Source organism: Cyprinodon variegatus, unplaced genomic scaffold, assembly GCF_000732505.1.
Source record: "Cyprinodon variegatus isolate N-32 unplaced genomic scaffold, C_variegatus-1.0 Scaffold35, whole genome shotgun sequence".
Classification (NCBI taxonomy): domain Eukaryota; kingdom Metazoa; phylum Chordata; class Actinopteri; order Cyprinodontiformes; family Cyprinodontidae; genus Cyprinodon; species Cyprinodon variegatus.
In genome coordinates, this window is record NW_015150488.1 from 1,421,041 (window position 1) to 1,433,053 (window position 12,013).

The 12,013-nt window shown below is 34.8% G+C and overlaps 1 protein-coding gene across 2 annotated transcripts in view; it reads left to right on the forward strand.

The window, feature by feature from the left end:
• kras (Kirsten rat sarcoma viral oncogene homolog) overlaps window positions 1-8,843 on the forward strand; it is a 15,315-nt gene extending 6,472 nt beyond the window's left edge. The window contains exons 4-6 of one of the 2 annotated variants that reach the window (XM_015403985.1): window positions 4-163; window positions 4,280-4,405; window positions 6,841-8,843. In XM_015403985.1, coding sequence (XP_015259471.1) covers window positions 4-163; window positions 4,280-4,399 — 280 coding nt within the window. In that variant the 3' untranslated portion in view covers window positions 4,400-4,405; window positions 6,841-8,843. The remainder of the gene's footprint in view (window positions 1-3; window positions 164-4,279; window positions 4,406-6,840) is intronic. The other variant, XM_015403993.1, reaches the window with a different exon arrangement.
• Window positions 8,844-12,013: the final 3,170 nt, after the last annotated feature.

Genomic DNA, 12,013 nt, shown 5'->3' on the forward strand with positions numbered 1-12,013 from the left:
TAGAGAACAAATCAAACGGGTGAAGGACTCTGAGGACGTCCCAATGGTGTTGGTGGGAAACAAGTGTGACCTCCCATCCCGAACGGTGGATACAAAGTCGGCTCAGGATTTAGCACGCAGCTTCGGCATCCCCTTTATTGAGACCTCAGCCAAAACGAGACAGGTATGTGTTCACCTGGGGCTGCTATTGGATTCCTCTCACACTCAAATTAGCTTTGATTCTAATTCTTAGAAGAAAAAAAGTCAAGAAATTAGAACAATCTAATTTTATCAAATGGGGCAAAAAAAAAAATTTTCCTTTTAATTTGGTAAAAAAATTTGACTGTATCATGTGGTGGTGTTGACTTGTGTCATTTACCCTCTCTCTCTCTCTTTTTAATGATCTTTTTATAATTATGTCACTGGGAAATTTACCGGCTAATGTTTTGAGCCTCATTAGGTCCCTTTTTTTTGGTTAATTGGATATTTTTATTTATGGGTGATAATGTGATCATTGCATGCCAGTTGCTCATGGAAATGGGAAATTATATCGTCATTACGACCACCTGCAAAGCACCCTTGGTGATAAATAATCAGCGAATCAGTTAATTTGTGTCAAGTTGTCTGCATGAAAGGACAAACTGTCTGTAATTACTTGGAGGGTTAACGATTCTGCTTACTGGTCACTGTGACTTGGTGCTGGAAGATTTGCTGTCCAGGTGTGGGTGTGCGTGTGTGAGCATGGCCTTAGGACACTGGTTGGCTGATGGAGTGATCTCCAATTGTATTTTTCCTGGTCCCTGACCTGGGCTGAATCACGGCTCATGTGGTGGGGGGGAATTGATGTTGCAGGAATAATTTCTTTGAGCTTTGGTCGTCTAATTCTACCTTTGTGTTGGTTATTTCTGTCCACACGGTGTTGGTTCTGATGGGCTACTGTCTATTTCCTGAAGACATTTATGAGGTTATCGATAATTTAATTTGATTCTTCTGGGAAAGATAATGTAATGTTTTGCACAATACATTAAATAAACTAACCTTCACTCATTCCCATGAGTCAAAGGGGTTTTCACCTTAGGATTCCAGTGCAAGACTAGGACTGATGCCAGAGCTTGCTCTAATTGGTTCAATGAATTAATTCTGTAATTGGCTCAAAGCTGCACCTCAAAGATGCTTCCTTACATGATTTAGGGCTTAAACATTAAAACTTCAGACTAAATCAGAGGTCTTCAACAGGGAGTCCGCGACCCCTAGGGGGTCCCCAGAGGTACTGCATGGGGGTCGCGAAAGTTTTGGTTGATTAGACTTAGACACAATTTTGTAATTGTGTCTATTTTTTCCACAAATTAAAATGTCTTTAAATCCACATTAACATGAATTCAACACACTGTAGTAAACAGATAAATGGAGGCAGCAGATGTCTTTCAGTCATCAATACCAGTGGCGGTTCTAGACCAAATGTACCAGGGGGCCTGCTTGGTTTTCCTGGGGGCACAGAAAAGCATGAAATAAAAAAACAGGGCAAGGGATTCAAATATATTAAGGTTTAATATGTTATAATATATAATAATATATTAGGTTTAATCAAAATTATATTTCCTATTAGGTCAATATACATTCATAATTTAGGAATTTTATATATTTTTGACTTAATTTGAGTTAAAATTACAGTTTTCTATAAAATCTGAAATGGAACAAAAAAACTGATGCATTCAGCTTTAAACATTAGAGCAATTTCTTTTGAAAAAAAGAAAACTGGGATCCAATCTCAATATGGATCTTTCAAGCTGGGCACCGTTTCAGTCACAACACCTGTCCAATCAACCAGGAATCAGAATCAGAAATACTTTAATAATCCCAGGGAGAAATTACTTTCGTTACATGACTCCATCTGTAATGAAGTGACTATAGGACCAGTTTGATAGAACACAATTTCATACTATATATATATTTAGGGGGTCCCCGCTCCATCTCACCATCAGTTTGGGGGTCCTTGGCCTGGAAAACGTTGAAGACCGCTGGACTAAATCATAGTTGGTCCCATGGTTATAAGATTAAATGCAGATTTTGTGTTTTATTCAGACTGAAATACAGGATGAAAGTCATCGCCTTAAGTGATTTCGAGAGAATTTTGTCCCTTTTTCACAAATCGGTGAAAGCTACAGGGAATAAATCAAAACCATACTTTTACATCAGTATTAGGGATGCTCATTTAATTTTACTCTCATTATAGTATTAATTGGATAAAGGTAAGGTGAGTAGGTTAGTTATAGGGTTTAAAGTAAACTTTAATTTGGCTCTGAGTTCAAGTAATTGACTTAAAAAGGTTTTAATAAAGATAATGAATCCCTTAAAACAAACACTAGATAACAGCTTTTAAAATGATAAAAGCTGGTTTAACAACACTTTAATAAAAGCCCTAACTCTAATTGTTGTTTAAACAGCATCTTCACTTCAAAATGTATCTAAAAAGCACCAGTTCTGGTTTGGCGCTGGAATTATTTCTGCTACTACAGGCTTGGAAGATGTTTTCTTCTCTTTTTTTTAATTTCCCTTTTATAATTGTTTTGGATAGACTTTGTGATCGATACGTGTCAGTCCATTGATCATCCCTGATCTAATTAACTCCATAGTCCACTTGTCAGAGCTACGAATTAGGGATGCACTGATTCCTCAGCAGATCTACAAAAAGGCTTGTTTCAGCTTGATGGACAAATAGTAAAATAGACTTCTTTTTGTTATGAAATACAATTTTTTATTTTTTTTGTTATATCATTAATAGAGGTGAACAAATTGTCTTAATTGGGGCTGCTACAGAAAAGTATATTCAAACACTGTATCCAGATACAAGTTTTATTTGGCATGGTATGGATACTAAAGACAAGTGTCATTTGCATATTTTTTTGCAATTCTTGATTTAAGGTTTCTAGATTATTTTCTAATTAAAAGAACCTCAGACAACCTTAAAGTATTACCAAATTCTTATAATAGTTTTTTTAAGCCTTTATTTACACAGATTTAATTAGTATGTCTGCTCTGAAAGCCTGTGCCATGTAAGTTTTTATTATTTTTCAGCAAATGGCAAGTTTTTGTTTTTATTTTTCACTCAACTATTATTTGAATACGGAATTAGTTTACAATTATTCTAGTAATTAAGTTTTCCAGAATGATCTTATTTGGTCCTTTCCATAAACTGATTTAGTTTTGAAGCCGAAGAATTTTCTTATGTGAAGAACACTTATGCGTCTTTTAAAAAATAGTCAGATATAGTACCAGCTCTGAATAAAGGCCACAGCCCTGGAAGAAAACTGTCCATTAGTGCGTGCAGTTCTCTTTCCAACTATAAACGATTTGCTAAATTTTTCTCAAAATTGTAAGCAAATGAGTTTATTAGTTGCGTCGAGATCATCAGCAGATTATCATCTGAAAAGCCCTAAAAGTGACTGAACGTTTCAGCAGGCTAGCATTGCATGTAATTGGATGTGTTTAACCATACCCTGCATTGAAAGTATTGTAGACAAAATCAAGGAGCTATAATCTGGTTTTTGATCGGGATGTTCTTTTGATATATTACGATTTGTACATACAGACCTACTAACATTAGTGGAACATCTCGGAGATTTCTTTAAAACTTTGTGAGAAATTCATATGTTGTGTACATATTTTTATTTATAATAGGGCTGCTCAGTATTAGAAAGTCATATGATGGTGATTTATTTGATCCTCCCATCACTCACACATTGACATTTAGCATTTTGGGCAATGCCATTTCAGTCTGGTGTTAGCATCTGTTAGCATCTGCTGCTGTAAGTCTCTAAAAGTGGACATATTGTAGGTTTAGGGGAAAAAACTCCCAACTCTGGGAACATATTGATATATATCAGCAAACAAGTGTTTGAGTCTGTACCCTTATAATGAGATTTATTGTTTTATTATTTATTATTTATTGTCACATTTTAAAAAAATCAGATGAAGCCTAGAAATCTGCAATCAGTGCATCTCTTCTTTGAAGAAGCCTTTATAAAATTTAAAGCAATATGGTTATTTGATTTTAATCAAACTATCAACATTCTGAATAAAATACTGATTTTTATTTCTGTGCTCATATTTTAAATAATCACTGCTTTTAAAGCCTGCAGGAGGAGAATAATTCATAATCAAAGAATGATTAGCATGGCAAACAATGCAACACACTACATCTAAGTTGAAAAAGAAAGAAATAATGTTGTCTGTGGTGTGTAAGACGATGTTGTTCCACTGCCTTCCTCTGCATTGAGGAAAGTTGTGTCTTGTACTGCAGAGAGTTGAAGATGCCTTTTACACTCTGGTACGGGAGATCAGGCTGTACCGGCTCAATAAGATCAGCAAGGAAGAAAAGACTCCAAAGTGTGTCAAGCTTAAAAAGTGTGTTGTGATGTAAAAAGGGGTAAGTGTACACGGCCGCGCACCCACCAGCTCTGTTTGTGTTCGTGGGGAATCATGGAGGAGCCAGTGAACGGTGACGCTTCATGTGTTCTTACAGCTTTAGCTGCTGGTTTTTCTACAAGGGCTGTGGTGGCACTCTAACAGGAGGCTGAATTCTTCTTCTTTTAGTGTCTGTCTGCATCCAAAGGGATTATTATCCAAGGTCATTTTCACACTGGATTCATTCTCTGAGTCTGAACAACTTTGAATCCTTTTAGCTGGGCTGCGTTGGGAAAATTTCAGCCATTTACATTTTCTGCTGTTATTATTAAACATTTAAAAACTATGAAAAAATTAACCACAGTGCTAACATTAGTTCTCAGCTTCATTTAAGCACATTACAACATTATCACAGTCAAGAATAGCCTTTGAAGGGGCTTTAGTAAATCCCCGTTTCTATAATCATAACAAATGAAGACATTTAGATTGGAGGAAGAATCCTGCTGAGGTAAAATCTTTCATTACACGAGACATTCAGTGTGAAAGTGTCCAAATGGGCAGAGAGGGAGATGAGCAATGAAGTTTGTGCTTTTTAATAAGGATATAACTGTGAAAGTGGGATCTAATTTTGTTGAAATGCTTAACGTGTCTTAATAAACTGTCAGATTTAGGTGTGTTATTGTTCTGCTTTTTATTGCAAAAACCTGAGCTGGTATACAGCTGTTTATCAGTGTTTTTTAAGAATGTTTTTATTGATTTATTTTTTTAGATGGCTACATGTAGAGCGCCATCTCCTGTGTGTGGCATCAGCAGATACTAGCTGTAATAACAAAAGACTTTCCCTCCATGACTGAGACCAAAAGCCGAGAGCTGAACTGATCCCGGGGTTTAAAAACATTTAGTTTAGAGTATAAGTAATAATGACACCTGGTGTTTAAAATTGGAACTACCGTTAGGAGGCTAAATTCAAGATGACTACTGGTATTTGGTAAATTGCTTTGAAAGATGCCAAGACCTCTTATGTATTGTTGAGACTATTTCTTTTCTGCTTCCATGTTTACAGGCTGATATGAAGAGAAAAAGCAGTTCTGTCATGTTCTAAGTCAGCAATTATTGTCTGATGTTCAAAAGGAGGGATTTGCACTTCTGTTACTGCAACTACTGTTTGCTTTGCTGTTGTGGGCAACAGAGGTGGCTTTTACTTTATGATGGACTTTATATCTGTACTTAACCCATTTTTCAAACCTGGTAGAAGTATTTATATCCCCTGCCTGAATCTTTTCACATGTGGTCATGTTTTGCCAAACCCCAATTTATTTGGTGTAAGGTAAACCTTCACAAAATTGTTAAACAAAAGGAGAAAAAAATAACAAACAATGGTTTGCAGATGAGGGAAGATGGGGATCGGATTAATGATATTAGTAATCGAACAGTGTCCATTTAAACACTTGTTCATCATGTCATTCAGATTTGGCCAACTATCCCCGCAGACCAGCAGCACGTGTAGCTGCATCTACAGCTTAATTAGGAAGTCCAGTCACGTCTGAACGGAGGCTGCAACTAACGATTAGTTTGCAAATTGATTACCCCTGTCAATTATTCCATAAAGAAGAGGTTTTACAAACTTAAACCAGGTGAAAATAAAAACTTTTCACTTCAGTTCTGGATTTTAATCTTTAATCCAAGATATTAATATATATTTTTTTGCAATGTTGATATAATTACTGTTCTAAGTGGGTTGTTCGCTCAGCTAAAGGCATGTTTTAGAGTCTCTATACTCAAGTTAACGTTTAATTGATGCCTAAAACAGTTAACGATTATTTCAATAACTGATTAATCATGATTTATCTGATTAATCCGATTGTTTCAGCTCTAGTCTCAACCAATCTTGCCAACATTTATGTGTGGCAGAATGGATACACTTTTTTTTTTTTTTGTAGAATAGACCACTGTGTGCAGGTCAAAGCTGCTGTTCTCAATAATGCTGCTGCGGGTCAAAAAATATCCTGATTGAGTTAATTGATTTTTTTAATCCCCTGAAACGATGTATTAACTACATACTTTTCAATTTTAATGTGAAAAAAATTTGTATCGTATCAAAGAAATAAAGTCCACGTATGCAGTTAACTAGTGACTGTCCCATATTGCAAAGAAAATGAAACTTAAATTTCTAAATGTACAAACCTGCTAAAAATAGACGGCTATAGCCGTATTTGACAGCTGCAGGGGAGCTGAAAAAAAAAAAAAATGCAAACCATATTTTCAGTTTATTTGTGAGGGTTAAAAAAAAATCTGCAAACCAACAATCATTTAATTTCCACTGGACAGTTGGATGTTTAATCTGTTCCAAAGAATCAGTGTGGAGGTTTAACCAGGTGGTTTGGTATGAGTGTCTTACTCTGCTTTTTAAATGTTCTAAAAAAAAAAAAATGACCTGTTTTTTTTTCTTTCCCCCAGGGCGTCGATGATGCTTTTTACACATTAGTCCGAGAAATCCGAAAGCATAAGGAGAAGATGAGCAAGGAGGGCAAAAAGAAGAAAAAGAAGTCCAAGACAAAGTGTATACTCATGTGAATAATCACCCCCCCCCCTTTTTTTTTCAAGACAGACTAAATAAAAACAAAACTATGTTGAACAGTTCAAAGTAATAACATTTTGTACAGTACACTAAATTATTAGCCTTTGTATTTGTTAGAGCCTTCCTTAATAAATACTAAATCCAAGCTGATTCTTTTATTCGGACATGGATAAGCTTCATTTTCAGTGTAGTGCCAGATGCTGACCTGCAAGAACCAGATTAGCAAGAATTTTTTCTTTCTTTCTAATTCTAGAAAAACATGTTTGACATGTCTGCCCAACCAGGAGGAAACTGTATTACCAATAGCATTTAACAAAACATCTATTCTGATTCACTTGTTCTTGCTGAAATGCAACCACCTGGGTTTTATGGGATGCCAAAGAATGAAAACTCATCCCGTTTGTGTGGAAAAAGCAGATGAAGGCTCAGCTCTCAGCCTAGTGAGGTCTAAATGTCCCAGCCACTGTGGAATTTCCCCATCAGTTCATTTTCACTGATAGTATGCACTCAGACTCCTAAGTACAAAAATAGAAAAATATCAATTTTATTTTCTCCATGTGTTTAATACCCTAGTTAGCCATTAATTAATTTGAAATTTGTCATTGCTTTGTATTTTGTGGGGAGTGATTTCATGCCTAAATTAGAAATTGTTTTATATATATATTTTTCTCCCCCCCTCTTGCATGCATTGTGTCTATAGTGATACGGGGATTACAAACTGCCTCTGGTTGATGCTTTTAGGAGTCAGCAATGAGGAACTCAGACTCTAATTTTCAGGTTTTTAATGAAAAGTGTTCAATAATTGCTTTTGTCAAAATAAAGTCATTTCTGTAATAAAAAGTTAAAAAGATCATTATGATTTTTGACCAATAATGTCTGTCTTACGTCACAGAAATTTAAGTTTTGTTTAAAAAGATCCTTACAATAGAAATAAAAAAAAAATTTTTTAATTCTAGTTGTAAACTGTTTATGCGCCAAGCAAAAGTTTTTGCCGTTTGAAGTCCATTTCCTAGCAGAGTAGAAACTTATTTTGAAAGCTGTAAAAGGAATTTGGCTCCATTCGTATTCCCAGAGTTAAAAACAGTTTTTAGGAGAGGCGTTTAAAATTGGACGCCTCTGCATAATTGGAATGACTGTTTTTTAAATGAGGCACAAATTTCCGTGAAATAGGTTTTTAAATGGCAATGTCCGACTTAATCTAAACAATGAATCCTAGTTTCTCTCAGGTCAGCCCATGTCGCATTCTTCATATTTACGGACAGCGTTTTTATTTGCCTCTTTTTTTGTGACTTTAGGTGCTAGGTTTAGACATTTGTTTTGTCATCTATTGTACCTAAGAAATGCACAAATTACAGTTTAAGGATGAAATGCTATTGTCACAGAAATTTGGGATTTTGCTTTTGGGATTAATTAATTTTGACCCAACCATATTATTTCTTCTTTTTCCATGAAGTAGGTAAATACCTGTTGATGCAATTTTAATAATGAGATCCTCTTGATAAGGATATATTTTAGTTTTACTGTAATGTTTTAAGATGTTCTTCTTTTATTGGGTGCCAACGGCTGATTTCTGAAATGTATCATTTATACCTGGATCGTATTTTAACAAACTTTGTATAGTTGTGATACCGAAAGGTTTCATGTTTTGTAAATTGTGCTTCGTTTGGTGTGTCTTTAATGAATGTTGCTTTAATGGAGTTCTGCTCCGCTCTGTGTTTGACTGGAGAGTGTGTCTGGGTGCAGGTCTGCAGAGGGGAATGAATGACCACTTTACAGTGTAGCTGTTTGTGGGGTAGAGTGGTGATCTGATCTCAAAAATGTCTTCTTTTTTTGCCATGAATCTTACCACCCCTATTTAATGTGTAATAAAGAACAAAGTAAACAAAAACTGGGCTTCTTCATTTCTTAACCCTTTTGGATGCATTGAAAACTCTGTATGGGTTGTAAATTTTAAGAGGTACAAAGGACAATTTATTTTGTCCTTTCTTCTTTCACATATCCATCCTTCCTTCCTAGTGCCTTGTCTTTTCTTCCTGACTCCATATTTAGATTTTGCCCACTCCAGGAGAAAGAGGATATGAACCTGCTAAAAATTACATTTTGTAAAAATTTTATATTAGGGACTCTGGAAAGTTAGATCTAGAAAAGTAAGAAACTTTACAGGAAGAATATTGTGAAACTGGAGACATCCCTTAAATATAAAGATATTTGTCTCTTTAACAGGATAAAGGTTCTTAATTTGCATCAGTTTTTTTCAGTTAGAATTCTATTACAGTAAATAAGCTTTTTTTATACCAAATTATTTTGGATTTATTTCCCCTAATTTTTTCTGCTAATGGTAGATTATAATAAAAATGTATCATTTTTATTGCATTATTGCAAAGTTCAAAGCAGAAATATGACTTGTATACATAGTGTATACAATATATATATATATATATATATATATATATATATATATATATATATATATATATATATATATCATGAATCTGGCAGTCTTGGGAAATTGCATTCCATATTTATTGTATCTGCTAAAAATATAAACAAAACATTAACATTGGCAAATACAGCCAGCATAGATGCAAGAGATTATTCAGGTTTACCTTGTCAAAAACATTTGAAATTGTTAGTGCAACAAGCAGCTGCATATACCTTTCTAGTTTGAAAATTTTTTTTTTTTTTTTTTTTATTCCAGCTCGTACAGTATCTTTCTTGTCCAGTAGGTGGTGCTGCTTAACCACATCTGTAAGAAATCACAACATAGTGATGGTTCTAAATTTCCCTAAAACAAACCTGTGCAAATATGTTTCATATATAAGTTTAAATCAAAGGCTTGTGAATTAACATGCGGTATGTTGATGATTAAAAGTGTCCCCCCTTAGTTCCTATGTTAAAGTTGCTCAGTTGTTGGACTATGAAGGTCAAAGTTTAAAATCCTAGCATTTCTGTGATAATATTTAACAGGATAACATGGTCCTTGTTACAATGTAATAGATAAGTGTCCTTTTCAGCAGTATGGGAAGTAAATGAATGGATGCAATCATTTATTGTCCTTAAGAGGGTTAGAAACTCTTCGAAATATTTATTTTTAGCATGGAAATTTAGAACTGTAACAAAAACGTTTTTTGTGTCATAATCCTTTCAATCAATATTTTTACTTTAGTTTCTGATGAGTAAAATTGTCCATAAAATATTCTAAAAATACTCAACCTCTAGGAAAGAACATAATTGAATAATACAGATTTATTTTTACAGTGATGGATATGGAATTAAATGAATTGAAGTACAGAATTAGAAATTTAGAAATAGAGCTTGCTTCCAAATATCTTCCCAAGACAAGTTTCTTTCTGTTGCAAATTTCTCTCTCAAGATATTTCAAAATGCTCTACAGAAAAGTTCAACTACAAACTTTACCTTATAATGTTTCAGTTAAGGGTATTTCACAATTTTCAACATTGGCATTTTTAAAAAAAATGAACAACCTCTACCCACCCCAAAGAAGATACAACAAAATGTTGATCTTTATGCATCCCAATTTTTTAGTCCAGGATGAAGCACATATGTGGCTGTATTAAGGTAAGGTTTCTGTAGCTGAAACATCATTTAAACATCTCCCCTCTGTATGTTTTTCTTTACTTGTGAAAGGCTATTCTAAACAAACCGGTAACTAAAAGCAACTTTTAGTGCATTTACAGTTTTCTTGGAGTTTGGTCCAGATTAGTAGAGCATAAGAACCATTAAGCTGCTTCTCCACGTTTGTGAGTATGTAGAGCAGACTTGAAAGGTCCGGGCACTGATTTATAGACTAATAGAAATATTTTAAACTTTATTATCTGAAATACTGTGAGCCATTTTAAGATCTTTATAACTGGGATGGTCATCTAAACTTAGTTTTAGTAAGGATCAGGATCTACTGCAGAAGACTGATATTGACTTTTTAGTAGTGTTGTGATACCTGGCTGTGCAGTATTGGCCGATGCCAATACCATCTGTTTGAAAATGATGTGTGTGTGTATATATGAAGAACTGCATACTACTTGGATGTAAAATAATTGCCATCATAGCTTTGTCAAGCTGCTGCACCTTTATGAAACAGGAAAAAGACAAATACAAAGGGAATCCAGTAGAACATTTTATTGCCTACCTGGAATGGGTGACAATAGCTAAATAACCTTTTGGCTCTATAAATGGTATCAGTAGCCTATTTGTTGGTATTTGCCAATAACGATACCACCATTTAGTGCTGGATCAGGGCCCTGCCCGATACTGGTATCGGTATCGGTGCAACACTAGTTTTTAGGCAGACCTGTGAAGACACCACTCTGCCTAATAACTTTTTTTCTATTCCTCATACTTATTTAGACTTTTCCAGACTGCATATGGGAACATTTATTATTCGCTTTCCATCACAGCTTTAAAAACAACTCTAAAGTAGAGTAAAGAGTTTTGAGCCAAATGATATAAAATGCCACAAGATGTATCTCGTGTACCATTAGCCTTGTTCTGTAGTGAGAACTCGATTCAGATATTCAATAAAACATATCACATTTTGTCAGAGTTATTAGAAGCCATTACTGGATGGCTGCAGAGCCACAGGTTGCCGCCCCCTGGCCTGAACTCTTCAGAGCATCACAGCAAAGTGGTGCTTAGCCATGTTGTCTCCTCTCTCCTGAATCCTCTCTTAGTTTAGAGTTTGCATGGTCTATATGAGTGTTCCACAGGTGCTTTTTTCTTATTATCCAAATACCAGGAATATTTTTACACCAGGGGTAGTGAAAATCCAAACATCCATTATCTGTAGCAGCTTATCCTTGCAGGGTCATGAGGGCAGTCATTCAAAAAAAGGTGGGGCACATCCTAGACTGCTGACAGTTTTTAACATATAATGAGCAGAAACTTAAAAATGCCAACAATAGAAACTTAATATTCAGCAGTATTTTGGTTTATGCAAATACATTGTAAAGGGCAATAAACAGATAATAAAACAGCTCCTTAAAAGCATTTATACCCTGCACTAAAGTTGATTTCCCATTATAAATACAAACATTA